The following is a 17,011-nucleotide window of genomic DNA, read 5'->3' on the forward strand; positions in this document are numbered from 1 at the left end:
GAAGCATGTGCCGCCACAGGAAACACTAATGGGAGAAGTAACCTCGAGAGGTGACAGAGAGCACGTGCATGCTGTGAAGCCAGCAGAGAAGACAAACCTATAATGCAACCAAAATAGGATGAGGGAGTGTGGGAGTGAGGGTGTCACTTTACTTAGTATTTTAGTTTCTGCGAGAGTGAAAAAGAAGAAAAGAGGAAGAAAAAGCAAACTGTTCATCTATGAAAGAAAGAACCTTCTTTCTGAGGTGAAACTGCTTTACAAGGGCTTTCAGAAGCTGCTCAGCAAAAGCTGCATGCTAGAGACCTTGATTTCTGAATACGGCTGCCTTGTTTCCACAAACCCTTCTCATTTCTTGTTCACAAAAACTCCATGACATAAACAGGACCGATACTCGCATTACATATGAGAAAAACAAGGCCCAGAATGTTGAAGCATTTTGTCCTGAGCTTTAGGATTAAGTGTCAAAGTCAACACTCATCAACTCCTCACATGAGTTACAGGTGCTAAGCCTCCAGGTTCTATAATACTGAGTTCTAATTACCTAGAAAATAATAAAGCTGTCCAAGGAAGGTGACATTTCTTGATAAATCCCAGGAAGAGAAGTGTCTGCACAGTACTTCCTCAGGTGGGAATGAACTCCTAATCAATCAGCCTGGTGGCTCTGGCCGGGCACCATGAAGCACATGCCCAGGATAGAGCCCTTGCCAGGACCCACCCCAAAGTGAAGCAGCTGGATTCTTCATCCTCGCTCTTAAGCAAACGAAAGTCAGTTTTGCTTCTTTAATGCTATGCCTTCTGATCTCCCTCTGTCTTCAAGGTGGGCCTCCCAGGCTTTCTCTGACATGTGCATGAGTCTCAGCTCAGCAGACACTGTATTTTGGAAAAAGGTCCAGAAACTCCACAGTGCCTTTACTTTAGCAGTGTTGAGGGAACCCTAAGGCTTTCATTCTTCAAGAATGAAACCACGGCTCTTGGACTTGAAAAGAATGATGAGAGCTGGTTAGGCTTCAAGTAAATTAAGTAGAAATAGGAAGTAAAATCAAGAAAAGAGAAGGTCAATTAAAATTACAGCACAACATATGGTATCTTAAGAATATTCTCCAACCTTAGAATTCATACAGTTATCTGAGGAGCTTACTCACAATGCTATTCTCTGGCTCCACTGCCAGAGATTCTGTATCAAGTGTGGGGTGGCACTTGGAACGTGCATTTTTTAATAAGCTTTCTGGGTAATTCTGTTCCAAATACTCCATAAGCCCCAACAGTTAAACGGTCTTGGAATGTTCAAGGAGAAAGGCTAGTCAACTGGACGGATTCATCAGAGAGCCACTGGGACACCAGACCAAGAGAGGAGCAAGTGGGCAACGTGCCACAGACGAGCGCCCCAAGCCCACAGCTCGTGTGGGCGTTTCACATACAGATAGATGACCGATCTGAGAATCCTACCTCAGCAAGCATGTGGCGTGACAGAACTGCTTTCGAGGCATGTGTTCCTCAGTCTGAGACAGGGGCTTTCCATTCCGTACGGGATAGAGAAAGCCCGGTCAGCACACAAAAATAAGGTTGCGTTCATCCCACAATTTAAATGGTGAGAGGGAAGCTCTGATACAGAGGGAAGAGATTGGAATCAGAAGTCCATTCCCAACTCTGCTTATTTGGATGTGTGACAGTCACTTTGATTTCTCTAGCATCCAAACTCTAATTGGAGGCTACAACCTACCTCAAGGGACAGTTGTCAAGAGTGAATGACCACAATTTATCTTTAATAAAGCCTTCTGTAAACTGTAATGCATCAAAGATCAGTATAATGACAAAGAAACTGGAGGTTACTTTCTTAAACACTGATTGCAAGCTTTTTGTAAGCATCTCGCCGAGAAGTTGACAAGAATGACAGTGTCACAAAGCCCAGCAGCATGCCAAAAAGAGGTGGGAAACGGCGGGCTGGTAGAATCAGGAGAACTCACAGAACACTCTGGAAGAATGCAGGAAAACATCCCTTTCACCACTGGTGGCAGAGGTTGAGGAAGATAGGAGAGAAGGCTCAGCATTCCAGGGTACAGCTTTATTTTATACAAACTGTCACTAGTAGACTGTACAGGGCACTCATTGCACTTGGGCTAAAGTCACAGTGAGAGTCCAGCAACTTCTTTCTCAACTACTGCCCATGTTGGTGACCAGGGACTTCTGCTCAGAACACAGTGATCTTCCATTGAGAACTGTGACGAGGATTTGGGTGGGTTCTTCTAAGAGGGTTGGGCCAGGAAAGGGACAGTGGCTCATTTGAATATCTACGAATCTGGGGATCGGCTTAGCTACTTTTGGACAAAGGAAGAATATCTGCCCTACGAACTCCTGTGTTTTTGAAGGGGGGTTATAGTGAGGGATAGAAAGTGGCATTTTCCACTGCAGTTCACCTTGGAAAAAGCCAGTCTTGTTTCAGTTCAATGAGGAGACAAAGGACAGACTCAAACAGAGTGTGAGGAGAAAAAAGCCCATAGTAGTCTGATGTGGCAGCAGCATGGCCAGCCTGGCTAAGAGATGGAGGAGGAGCCAGTTCAAGCCTGGAAGACAGGTGGAAAAACTGGAAAGGAAAGAGGTCAGCTAGAATTGCTGATTCCTACACCCTACCTCCCACCCTGAGCTTGTCATTTTTGTCAGAAGCTTTACTACACTCATATAGGTGGCTCTCTTTAGAAGGAAAAAAGTGGGAAGGTTATCTGCTATGCTTAGTTAAGAAAAAGCTTTTCAACAAAGAGACCACAATTATTTCTTTAATAACCTACCAATCAAGATGTCAAACTAACTGATGGGTGAGTCCTTTTATATCATCATAGAAAACTGTCTTGTTACCTTCTGGTTCTATGATGTACATGGCAACATTTATGTGACCAGCATTCCATAGGTGGAGAATTAAAATGACAAGTGAGATGCATGAGAGGCCTATACGGTCTCTTAAAAGGAAACATACCTCACATATAAAAAAAGTAGTATCTAGTCTTAAAAGGTATAATAAGCCCGACCTTAGCACACCATGTACAATTACAGAAAAACAAGGGGAATGAGCATGGAAAATATGAAAAGGCCAGAGAGAGGGGGTAGCAAGAGTCCAAATCCAAACATGATGCTACGAACGTGAAGAATTCTTGTCCACATTAGAGGGGAATAGGATGTAAAAAGAAACTGAGAATGAAAGTAGAGCAGTATGAAAAGAATTTGAACATTACTATGAGTGAGATATATTAAGCAGTTATTTCTGACATCAATTTCTTTATGTTAGTTATGTGGTTCCCACCATTAAAGTAAACAGAGTTGAATATAAGGGAAATAAGTGTTTTAATGATATTTCAGGAAAAAGGATGGCAGTTTAGCAGGGAAGCCGTAAGTAATGTTGTAGAGAACAAAGTGAATTATAACTAACATGAGACTCTACGGCAGGAAAAATAGCATCTGGCCAAGAGCATGGGCTGAGGAACAGGTGACAGACAGCAAGACTGGCCTCTGAAATGCCACAGCAACAGGCTCTTCAAGTTAGCTATTGATTGGGGTGCCTGGGTGGCTCCGTCATTAGGCGTCTGCCTTCGGCTCAGGTCATGATCCTCCCTGTGAGATTGATTGATTGATTGATTATTTATTTATTCATTCATTCATTCATTCGACAGAGAGAGACACAGGGAGAGAGGGAACACAAGCAGGGGGAGTGGGAGAGGGAGAAGCAGGCTTCCCGCCGAGCAGGGAGCCCGATATGGGGCTCGATCCCAGGACCCCGGGCTCATGACCTGAGCCGAAGGCAGACGCCTAATGATGGAGCCACCCAGGCGCCCCAGTAAATACAATCTTAAAAAAAAAAAGAAAGTTAGCTATTGATGACCTGGGGTGTGCCAGGAGAAGTGAGAGAGGTTAAAAAAAAGCCTTTGGATCACCAAATTTTGTATGAATGTAACAAAAATAATAAATGAGCTTAATCAGCTTTGGTTAAAAACTTATCAGCCACGTGCATTTTTCTGTATGTGTATCATAAGCCAATAAAAAGTTAAGAAGAAAAACCTCATTAGTTGAAATACAAATGAAACTGTCAAAATAAATCCTGAAAAACAAAATGTTTTGACAGTGGTTTTGAAAGAACAGAACACAAAGAAAATACCAGAATAATGCTAATGGATAAGCACATTTCATGAGTCCTAAAGATTCCAATACTGCTGGTGACTGGGACCAAAAAACTGAAAAATGAATCCTCTTGGTGGCTACAGGTACTCTATTTTAAGGTGACATTAACAAGAAATAAATAAAACTTTTAAAAAGCAAAAAACATACAGGAAAATAATCCCCTTCTCCGATACTAGAAAATGAAAGCTTAGCTGTGGATTCATACCGACAGTAATGCTGGCTTTCTCCCAGCATCACCGGGCCTGCCTGGGTACCTATCGCCCCAGGCCCCCGTGCAGCGTACTTCCCGTCCAGAACCACTAGACTCAGCACATCTGGGAATTCCATTGATCCTGGTGGGTGGGGTGGAAACAAGTTTGTTTCTCCTCGTCCTATAAAGAGGACTGCTCTGGACTGAAATAATATTCCCAACTCCGCCAACAGTTCCACTGTAAGGATGCAGATGTCCAGTTTTGTATGCTGAATACAAACAAGATACCCCAAAAAGGTAACTAAACTGCAGACCACATCCATATTATCCGAATCTCTATGGGAACTAAGATTGCAGGACTTTATCATTTAACCAGTCTTCTCTTTAACAACAGTGCATATTTGGAGTATGTTTCCCACTACTAACCCAATTCCTACAGCGAATATGCATTTTATTTGGGCTATACTGATGTGACATAGAGTTTCATCTGTAGCCATAACACACAAGAGACAGAAAAGTTGACCAGCATTGACTAGCATTGCTGGCATTACTTTACTTTAGTCTATGTAAACACTTACCTCTTTGACACTATGTGTTACTGCCCATATCAGAAAAACTCTTGACATCACCTGGAAAGAAGTCAGGACAACAGAAGATGGAACGATTCCTGAAAGAAATTTTAGGATGGGTAAATAAATGTATATTGTATTAAGTTTCAACATGTAATACATTTTCTGAACCATTCAATTTTACTGTTTAGACATGAAACCATCTTGGGTAACTGAAACTTTATATAAACTGTTTTTCAATATAGTCAATATTAAAAACTTTTTTCCTCAGGGATGCCTGGGTGGCTCAATCAGTTAAGCTTAATCAGACCTGCCTTTGACTCAGGTCATGATCCAAGGGTCCTAGGATCGAGCCCTGCATCAGGCTCCCTGCTCATCGGGGAGCCAGCTTCTCCCTCTGCCTGCAGCTCCCCCTGCTTGTGCGTGCTCTCTCTCTCCTGACAAATAAATAAATAAAATCTTAAAAAAAATAAAAATAAAAAAACAACCCCCCCAAGACCCCAACTTTTTCCCTCCAAAACTCTAATATTGCTTCCCCCCAAAACAATAATATTGTTAATGCCAACAGTATATCATGGAATCTAGGTACTCTTTTTTTTTTGTAAGATTTTATTTATTTGAGAGAGAGTGCACAAGCAGGTGGAGGGGCAGAGGGAGAGGGAGAAGCAGGCTCCCCACTGAGCAGGGAGCCCGATGTGGGGTTCGATCCCAGGACCCTGAGATCATGACCTGAGCTGAAGGCAGACGCTTAAACAACTGAACCTCCCAGGTGCCCCTCTAGGTACCTTTCGTAAAGCCTTTCAAAATCACTGGCCAAGTGCAATATATTTTATATTTATCATATAGAGAAAACAAAACCATCGCTTAACCACTAAAATTAGACACTGAAAGGTCATTTTATACTATGGGTTTCAAAAATGAATAGGCACCTATAAAAGGGAAATCAACTGTATTTGTATCTAATGAACATTAGCAACTCCTGCATATCATATGTACTACCTATACTGTATATTGACGTATTATCTAATGGTTAAATTACCTTTTAAAATTCACTTGAATAGTTTGCCAATAAGCATACAAAAATCAAAGTTTATTATCTTTATAAATCATTCTCACCTTGTTCATTACAGTAAACATTGGTATAATTATCCTTCCAATGTCCTGAAGTTAGAACACTGGAATCATTAGTTATTTTAGATAACCATTAAGTTCTGCTAAGTTTAAATTTCTTTGGCTTCTCCTTTCAATTCCTACAATCACAACCCCTATGGAGAAACCAGCCACCGCCATTACAAAAAACTCTTGCCTCCATTAGGTCATCTTAAACCCAGCAATAAGCCATTATCTGTAAGCCTCATTTTCTCATTGTAACTTTATACCGGTAAGGAACTGCTACTAAAGTAAAATCTGGAAGCAGAATTATGGGTACCCAATCTAGCAGCTCCTCCATCCTCACCTCTTTGCCATTTCTCACTGGCCTTACTACTAGCAGCAACTACACTTACCAACTTCCTGGACATTTCAGGTTGCATGTGGGCCATTCCATACCTGCCAGGAGCCCTCAACATGGCTGCAGATCTTCCTTCCACTCTAAAACTAACCTCTTCTTCAATACATCCACTGGACTATCCTAGGCCAATTTTCATTCTTCCAAGCCTTCTAAAACACACTCAGACTTCTGAACATTTATAAAACAGAGAAACAACTTGCCCAAAGACTGTGTACAAATCAGAGATAGTATTGTCTCTATGGGTGTGGCTATGAAAGGAAATCACTTCATATCTCATTAAGAAAAAGAGATGGAAGGTCCTGTTAGAATGTGTTTCCTGAAGATTTGGGCTTCGAAGAGGGACAGTTTAGTTCCCAAAAGCAAGTAACATGGACATGTCAAGCAATGCTTGCCATAAAAAGACACTCAATAAATCTTTGTAGAATGAATGAAAGAAAAATAAATGCATGGACATGTAGTCCAATGGAATAGAGTTGAGAGTTTAGAAATAAATCCTTACATTTATAGTTACTTGACTTTCTTTCTTTTCTTTCTCCTTCCTTCCTTCCTCCCTCCCTCCCTTCTTTCTTTCTTAAAGATTTTATTTATTTATTTGACAGAGAGAGACAGCGAGACAGGGAACACAAGCAGGGGGAGTAGGAGAGGGAGAAGCAGGCTTCCTGGCCAAGCAGGGAGCCCGATGTGGGGCTCAATCCCAGGACCCTGGGATCATGACCTGAGCCGAAGGCAGACACTTAACGACTGAGCCTCCGAGGCACCCGTTACTTGACTTTCAGCAAGGATGTCAAGACAATTCAATGGAAAAATAACTGTCTTCTTTTTTTTTTTTTAAGATTTTATTTATTTGACAGAAACAACAGTGAGAGAGTGAACACAAGCAGGGGGAGTGGAAGAAGGAGAGGGAGCCCAATGTGGGACTCATTCCCAGGACCCCGGAACCATGACCTGAGCCAAAGGCAGACGCTTAACAACTGAGCCACCCAGGCGCCCCTGTCTTTTCAACAAGTGGTGCTGGGACAACTGGATAGCTGCATACAAAAGAATAGAGTTAGAACACTTCCTTATATCAAATACAAACAAATTAACTCAAAATGGATCAAAAACCAAAATGTAAGAGATAAAACTATAAAACTCTTAGAAGAAAATATAAATGGGGGGCAAGAGTCCAAGATGGCAGAGGAGTAGGAGACCTTAATTTCATCTGGTCCCAAGAATTCAGCTAGATAGCTATCAAATCATTCTGAACACCTGCGAACTCAAATAGGGATCTAAGAAAAGAATAGCTATAACTCTACAAATAGAAAAGCGACCACTTTCCGCAAGGTAGGAGGTGTGGAGAAGTGAATCCCAGATGATACATGGGAAGATTAATCGTGGGGGGTGGGGGGTCAGAGCCTCCGTCAGCCAGCTACCAGCAAGTGATAGAGCAGCAGAGCACAAAATTGGAACTTTTAGAGGTCTGCTCCAGTGAGGGATGTTGCTCAGGTGCCTAAGTGAGGGTGCAGCGTTAGCCGGGACAGTGTGGTCTCAGGACCCTTGGGGTCACAAGAAGACTGGGGGTGCCTGAGTGTGGCAGAGCTCCCAGGCCATCAGGGCGGGGAAGCCGGCTGCAAAGAGTGAGCTGAGGAGTGGGCTCTCAGCTCCGGGTTGCCATAAACCGTGATCCATGGCACAGTCAGGCTCCTCCAGCAGGGACCCAACAAGCGGCAGATCCAGGGAGACTCCCCTTCCTCCCCCAGGAGGAGCAGTGAGGGAGCGCACTGCAGGGATCTGCTGGGTTTGGAGACTCCACACGGGGTCGTGTGCCAGAGATAGAAACGCTTGGTAACAGGCCGGGTGAGCAAGGAGTGCGGCTGGAGGCCGGGGAGTCGGGAGTGATCGACTGCTTTTCTCTGCGGGCTCACTGAGGAGTGGCGCTCCGAGTTCTCGGCTCCTCCGGGGCCAGAGATAGGGAGGCCGTCATGTTCATTCTTGTCCTCTAACGCTGCGTGGAAAGCTTTCAGGTAACAAAAGCCACGTAGAGCAAACCAGAACAGATTACTTAGGCCAGACCGGCAATGGCAGTACAATTCTGCCTCGGGCAAAGACATTTGAGAACCACTGCAACAGGCCCCTCCCCCAGAAGATCAGCAAGAACATCCAGCCAAGACCAAGGTTACCCATCAAAGAGAACTGCAAAACTCCAGTGCTAGGGTAATACAGCACATAGAATATATTAAAAAAAAAAAAAAAGTAGGAACGGAAAAATGAAGGGGGGTAATCAGAGGAGGAGACGAACCACGAGAGACTGTGGACTCTGAGAAACAAACAGGGTTTTAGAGGGGAGGGGGCTGGGGGGATGGGTTAGCCTGGTGATGGGTATTAAAGAGGGCACGTATTGCATGGAGCACTGGGTGTTATATGCAAACAATGAATCATGGAACACTACATCAAAAACCATGATATAACGTATGGTGACTAACATAACATAATAAAATAAAATAAGAAAAACAAAACAACCCACAAAGAATTCATGGCTTTTTTCCTATGATTCTTTAGTCTTTCAATTTTTTTCTTTCCTTTTCAACCAATTTCTTATTTTATCAACTTTTTTTGATCTTAATTTTCATTTTTACAGTTATAGTCTATCTCTTCATTGTATTTAGTCTGATTTTTGTATATATATGTAAGTTTTTCTTTCTTTACAATTTTGGGATGCACTTTTCTTCTAACAGACCAAAATACACCCAAAATCTACTATATGACTCTGTTCTATTCACCTGTCCGATCATATTCTCTTTTTTGTTTTTCTTCTTCCTTTTGTTGTTTTGTTTTGTTAAAGTCTTTTTGAATTTTCATCTTTACAGTTACATTCTATCCTTTCAATGTACTTAATTTTATTTTTGTATATATACATTTTTCTTTCTTTACTCTCTTAAGATATAGTTTCTTCTTACAAACTGACAAAAACCACTCAGGACATAGTGTATTGCTCTGTTCTGTTCACCTGTTTGTTTATATCCTTTCCCTTTTGTTCTTGGATTTTTTTCCTCTTTTGTTTTTACTTGTCTTTTTTTAATTTCAATTTTTACAGTTACATTCTATTCTTTCATTGTATTTAATTTTATTTTTGTACATATATAAGTTTTTCTTTTTTTTTTTTTAAAGATTTTATTTATTTATTTGAGAGAGAATGAGAGATAGAGAGCACAAGAGGGAAGAGGGTCAGAGGGAGAAGCAGACTCCCTGCTGAGCAGGGAGCCCGATGCGGGACTCGATCCCGGGACTCCAGGATCATGACCTGAGCCGAAGGCAGTCGCTTAACCAACTGAGCCACCCAGGCGCCCTAAGTTTTTCTTCTTTACAATTTTGGGATCTAGTTTTCTAAAAAACAGACCAAAATACATACATAATTCAGTATATTGCTCTATTCTGCTCACCTGTCTGATTATATTCTTTTTTTTCTTTAATTTTTTTTTCCTGGTTTCGGGTCTCTCCTGATTTGTTTAGTGTATATTTCTCTGGGCTTGTTACCATTTTATTTTGTTCTCTCATTCATCTGTTGTTCTCTGGACAGAATGACAAGACAGAAAAACTCGCCTCAAAAAAGAACAAGAAGCAGTACTGACTGCCAGGGACCTAATCAATATGGATATAAGTCAGATATAGGAACTAGAGTTCAGAATGACGATTATAAAGATACTAGCTGGGCTTGAAAAAAGCATAGAAGACACTAGAGAATCCCTTTGTGGAGAAATAAAAGAACTAAAATCTAACCAAGTTGAAATCACAAAGGCTATTAATGAGATGCAATAAAAAATGGACGCTCTAACTGCTAGGATAAATGAAGCAGAAGAGAGAATTAGTGATATAGAAGACCAAATGATGGAGAATAAAGAAGCTGAGAAAAAGAGAGAGAAACAACTACTGGATCATGAGGGGAGAATTTGAGAGATAAGTGATGCCACAAAGCGAAACAATATTAGAATAACTGGGATCCCAGAAGAAGAGGAAAGAGAGAGAGGGGCAGAAGGTATGTATATTGAGGCAAATTATAGCAGAGAACTTCCCAATCTGGGGAAGGGAACAGGCATCAAAGTCCAAAAGGCACAGAGAACCCCCCATCAAAATCAATAAAAACAGATCAACACCCTGATATATACTAGTGAAACTTACAAATCTCAGAGACAAAGAGAAAATACTGAAAGCAGCTGGGGACAAGAGATCTGTAACCTACAACAGGAGAAACATTTAGATTGGCAGCAGACCTATCCACAGAGACCTAGCAGGCCAGAAAGGACTGGCATGATATATTCAGGGTGCTAAATGAGAAAAAGAATAGCCAAGAACACTTTATCCAGCTAGGACGTCATTCAAAATGGAGTGATAAAAAACTTCCAGGGCAAACAGAAACTTAAAGAATTTGTAATGACCAAACCAGCCCTACAAGAAATATTAAAGGAAATATTAAGGAAAGAAAGAGCCCAAAAGTAACACAGACCAGAAAGGAACAGAGACAACATACAGTAACAGTCACTTTACAGGTAATACAAATGGCACTAAATTCATATCTTTCAAAAGTTACCCTGAATGTAAATGGTCTAAATGCCCCAATCAAAAGACACAGGGTATCAGATTAGATAAAAAAGCAAGACCCATTGATAAGCTGTCTGCAAGAGACTCATTTTAGACCCACAGACACCTCCAGATTTAAAGTGAGGGGGTGAAAAACCATTTACCATGCTAATGGACATCAAAAGAAAGCTGGGGTGGCAATCCTCATATCAGACAAATTAGATTTTAAACCAAAGACTGTAATAAGAGATGAGGAAAGACACTATATCATAATTAAAGGGTCTATTCAACAAGAAGATCTAACAATTATAAATATCTATGCCCCGTAACATGGGAGCAGCCAATTAATAACAAAATTAAAGAAACACATCGATAATAATACAATAATAGTAGGGGACTTTAACACCCTTCTCACTACAATGGACAGATTATCTAAGCAGGAGATCAACAAGGAAATAAGAGTTTTGTTTTTTTTTTTAAGATTTTATTTATTTTTTGACAGAGACAGCAGGAGAGGGAATACAAGCGGGGGAGTGAAAGAGGGAGAAGCTGGCTTCCTACTGAGCAGGGAGCCCAGTGTGGGACTTGATCCCAGGACTCTGGGATCATGACCTGAGCCGAAGGCAGATGCTTAATGACTGAGCCACCCAGGCGCCTGGAAATAAGGGCTTTGAATGACACACTGGACCAGAGGGACTTCACAGATATATTCAGAACATTCCATCCTAAAGCAACAGAATACACATTCTCGAGTGCACATGGAACATTCTCCAGAATAGATCACATACTGGGTCACAAATCAGGTCTCCAGCGGTATCAAAAAATGGGATCATTCCCTGCATATTTTCAGACCACAATGCTTTGAAACTGGATCTCAATCACAAGAGGAAATTTGGAAAGAACTGAAATACATGGAGGCTAAAGAGCATCCTACTAAAGAATGAATGGGTCAACCAGGAAGTTAAAGAAGAATTTAAAAAAATGCAGGGCGCCTGGGTGACTCAGTCGTTGGGCATCTGCCTTTGGCTCAGGTCATGATCACAGGATCCTGGGATGGAGCCCCGCCTCGAGCTCCCTGCTCTGCGGGAAGCCTGCTTCTCCCTCTCCCACTCCCCCTGCTTGTGTTCCCTCTCTCGCTGTGTCTCTCTCTGTCAAATAAATAAAATTAAAAAAAAAAAAGGATTTAAAAAAATTCATGGAAACAAATGATAATCAAAACACAACTGTTCAAAAATCTTTGGGATGCAGCAAAAGTGGTCCTAAGAGGAAAGTATATAGCAATACAAGTCTTTCTCAAGAAATAGGAAAGGTCTCAAATACACAACTTAACCTTACACCTAAAAAACCTGGAGAAATAACAGCATATAAAGTCTAAATCCAGGAGCAGCAGAGAAATAATAAAAGATTAGAGCAGAAATCAATGAAATAGAAACCAAAAGAACAGTAGAACAGATCAACTAAACTAGGAGCTGGTTCTTTGAAAGAATTAGTAAGACTGATAACCCCCTAGCCACACTTAAGAAAAGAGAAAGGACCCAAATAAATAAAATCATGAATGAAAGAGGAGAGATCACAACCAACACCGAAGAAACACAATTATAAGAACATATTATGAGCGGGGCGCCTGGATGGCTCAGTCATTGGACGTCTGCCTTTGGCTCAGGTCATGATCCCAGGGTCCTGGGATCGAGCCCCGCATTGGGCTCCCTGCTCGGCGTTCTGGAAGCCTGCTTCTCCCTCTCCCACTCTCCCTGCTTGTGTTCCTTCTCTCACTGTGTCTCTCTCTGTCAAATAAATAAAATCTTTATTTTTTTTAAAGATTTTATTTATTTATTTGAGAGAGAGAATGAGAGAGAGCACAAGAGGGAAGAGGGTCAGAGGGAGAAGCAGACTCCCTGCCGAGCAGGAAGCCCGAAGTGGGACTCGATCCCGGGACTCCAGGATCATGACCTGAGCCGAAGGCAGTCGCTTAACCAACTGAGTCACCCAGGGGCCCATAAATAAAATCTTAAAAAAAAAAAAACAACATATTATGAGCAACTATATGGCAACAAATAGGCAATCTGGAAGAAATGGATCCATTCCTAGAGATGTATAAACTACCAAAACTGAGACAGGAAGAAATAGAAAACCAGAAAAGAACCATAACCAGCAAGGAAATTGGAGCAGTAATAAAAAATCTCCCAATAAACAAAAGTCCAGGTTCGGATGGCTTCCCAGGGGATTTCCATCAAACATTTAAAGAAGAATTAATACCTATTCTTCTGAAGCTGTTTCAAAAAATGGAAATGGAAGGAAAACTTCCAAACTCTTTCTATGAGGCCAGCATTACCTGATCCCAAAACCAAAGGCCCCACCAAAAGGGAGAATTACAGAACAATATCCCTGATGAATATGGATGCAAAAAATCTCACCAAAATCTAGCCAATAGGATCCAACAGTACATTAAAAGGATTATTCACCACAACTAAGTGGGATTTATTCCTGGGCTGCAAGGATGGTACAACATCCGCAAATCAACGTGATGCAATACATTAATAAAAGAAAGGACAAGAACCATATGATCCTCGCAATAGATGCAGAAAAAGCATTCGACAAAGTACAGCATCCTTTCTTGATTAAAACTCTTCAGTGTACGGACAGAGGGAACATACCTCAATATCCTAAAAGCCATTCATGAAAAGCCTACAGCGAATATCATTCTCAATGGGGAAAAACTGAGAGCTTGTTCCCTAAGGTCAGGAACACAACACAGATGTCCACTATCACCACTGCTATTCAACATAGTCCTAGAAGTCCTAGCCTCAGCAATCAGACAACAAAAAGAAATAAAAGGCATCCGAAATGGCAAAGAAGAAGTCAAACTCTCACTCTTTGCAGATGACATGATTCTCTATGTGGAAAACCCAAAGACTCCACCCAAAAATTGCTAGAACTCATAGAGGAATTCAGCAAAGTGGCAGGATATAAAATCAACATAGAGAAATCAGTTGCATTTCTATACACTAGCAATGAGACAGAAGAAAGAGAAAGTAAGGAGTCAATCCCATTTACAATTGCACCCAAAACCATAAGAGACCTAGGAATAAACCTAATCAAAGAGGTGAAGGATCTGTACTCAGAAAACTATAGAACACTCAGGAAAGAAACTGAGGAAAACACTAAGAAATGGAAAAACGTTCCATGCTCATGGACTGGAAGAACAAATGTTGTTAAAATTTCTATGCTACCTAGAGCAATCTACAAATTCAATGCAATCCCTATCAAAATACCATCAACTTTTTTCACAGAGCTGGAACATATAATCCTAAAATCTGTGTGGAACCAGAAAAGACTGCAAATAGCCAAAGGAATGTTGAAAAAGAAAATCAAAACTGGTGGCATCACAAAGCCAGACTTCAAGCTCTATTACAAAGCTGTAATCATCAAGACAGTATGGTACTGGCACAAAACAGACACAGAGATCAATGGAACAGAATCCAGAATCCAGAAATGGACCCTCAATTCTATGGTCAACTAATTTTCAACAAAGCAGAAAAGAATGTCCAACGGAAAAAAGACAATCTCTTCAACAAATGGTGTTGGGAAAATTGGACAGCCACATGCAGAAGAATGAAACTGGACCATTCCCTTACACCATTCACAAAAATAGACTCAAAATGGATGAAAGACCTAAATGTGAAACAGGAATCCATCAAAACCCTAGAAAAGAACAAAGGCAGCAACCTCTTCGACCGCGGCTGCAGCAACTTCTTGCTAGACACATCTCCAAAGGCAAGGGAAACAAAGGCAAAAATGAACTACTGGGACTTCATCAAGATAAAAAGATTTTGCATAGCAAAGGAAACAGTCGACAAAACCAAAAGACAACCAACAGAATGGGAGCAGATATCTGCAAATGTCTTATCAGATAAAGGGCTAGTATCCAAAATTTATAAAGAACTTATCAAACTCAACACCCAAAGAATAAATAATCCAATCAAGAAATGGGCAGAAGACATGAACAGACATTTCTGCAAAGACATCCAAACGGCCAACAGAAACATGAAAAAATGCTCCACATCACCTGGCATCAGGGAAATACAAATCAAAGCCACAATGAGACACCACCTCACACCAGTTAGAATGGCTAAAATTAACAAGTCAGGAAATGACAGATGTTGGTGAGGATGTGGAGAAAGGGGAACCCTCCTACGCTGTTGGTGGGAATGCAAGCTGGTGCAGCCACTCTGGAAAACAGTATGGAGGTTCCTCAAGAAGTTGAAAATAGAGCTACACTATGACCCAGCAATTGCACTACTTGGTATTTACCCCAAAGACACAAATGGAGTGATCCGAAGGGGCACCTGCACCCCAATGTTTATAGCAGCAATGTCCACAATAGCCAAACTATGGAAAGAGCCCAGATGTCCATCGACAAATGAATGGATAAAGAAGATGCAGTGTGTGTACACACACACACACACACACACACACACACACACACACACACACACTGGAATATTACTCAGCCATCAAAAAGCCCAAAATCTTGCCATTTGTAATGAAGTGGATAGAACTAGAGGTTATTATGCTAAGTAAAATAAGTCAATCAGCAAAAGGTAATTATCATATGATCTCACTGATATGTGGAATTTAAGAAACAAAACAGGATCATAGGGGAAGAGAGGAAAAAATGAAACAAGATGAAACCAGAGAGGGAGACAAACCATAAGAGACTCAATCTCAGGAAACAAACTGAGGGTTGCTGGAGGGGAGGGGGTAGAGGGATGGGGTAACTGGGTGATGGACATTAAGGAGGGCATGTGATGTAATGAGCACTGGGTATTTTATAAGACTGATGAATCACAGACCTGTATCTCTGAAACCAATAATACATTATACGTTAATTAAAAAAAAAAAAAGATTATATGGTCAGGTCAAACTCCGCCCCTCCTCCCCAGCATTTTAGCAAAGATAAAATTCAAATGATGTTTTCAGTAAAAAATGATCACCTTCTTTAAAAGACTGCATTAAAGATTAAAAAAAAAGAGGAAGAAAACATAAATGTGAATCTTTGTGACCTTGGATTAGGCAATGGTTTATTAGCTATGACACTAAAAGCACAAGAAAAAATAGAGCTCATCAAAATTAAAAACTTATGGGCTTCAAAGGATACTATCAAAAAAGTGAAAAGACAACATACAGGAGAAAATATCTATGAATTGTATATAATAAAGGACTTATATCCAAAAAAAAAGAATTAAAAATTTTTTTTAATTAAAAAAATTTATTATTTTTTTTTGAGAGAGAGAAAGAGGGAGGAGAGGGGCAGAAGGAGAGAGAGAATCTTAAGCAGGCTCCACGCCCAATGCAGAGCCTGACAACAGGGCTTAATCTGAGTTCATAACCTAAGCCAAAATCAAGAGTCGGATGCCTAACCAACTGAGCCATCCAAGTGCCCCGAAAATAAAGAATTCTTACAACTCAATAATAAAAGACAAATAACCCAATTAAAAAATAGGCAAGGAATCTGAATAGACATTTCTCCAAAGAAGATATCAAATGGATAATAAAGACATGAAAAGATGCTCAAACCATTAGTCAGCAGGGAAATGTGAATCAAAACCATAATGAGATATACTTATACTAGGATGGCTATAATCATCAGATACATTATTACAGAAAATAACAAGAGCTGGCAAGGATGTGGTGATATTAGAGCTCTCATACATTGCAGTTAGGAATATAAAATGGTATAGCTACTGTCTGAGAGTACCTCAAAATGTTACATATGGAATTACCATATGACCAAGCAATTCTACTCCTAGGTATATATGTACCCAAGAAAAATAAAACATATGCCCAAACACTGGCAGTGAATGTTCATAGTGGCATTCATCTTAGCTCCAAACTGGAAACAATCAAAATGTCCAACAACAGATGAGTGGATCAATAGAACGTGGTATATCTATACAACGGAACATCAGAAATAAAGTAAAAACTAATGAATAATAAATAAAAAGAAATGAAGTACTGATACAT

At 40.7% G+C, this 17,011-nt stretch overlaps 1 protein-coding gene across 2 annotated transcripts in view; it reads right to left on the reverse strand.

The window, feature by feature from the left end:
• Positions 1-17,011, reverse strand: part of HACD2 (3-hydroxyacyl-CoA dehydratase 2) — a 113,594-nt gene that overhangs the window by 28,897 nt on the left and 67,686 nt on the right. For both annotated transcript variants that reach the window (XM_028091311.2, XM_028091312.2), the window contains exon 4: positions 4,933-5,021. In XM_028091311.2, the coding sequence (XP_027947112.2) occupies positions 4,933-5,021 (89 nt within the window). The remainder of the gene's footprint in view (positions 1-4,932; positions 5,022-17,011) is intronic.

Source organism: Eumetopias jubatus, unplaced genomic scaffold (genome assembly GCF_037043125.1).
Source record: "Eumetopias jubatus isolate StellerSeaLion01/CBP00866 unplaced genomic scaffold, mEumJub1_p1.0 scaffold_1, whole genome shotgun sequence".
In the NCBI taxonomy this organism is placed as follows: domain Eukaryota; kingdom Metazoa; phylum Chordata; class Mammalia; order Carnivora; family Otariidae; genus Eumetopias; species Eumetopias jubatus.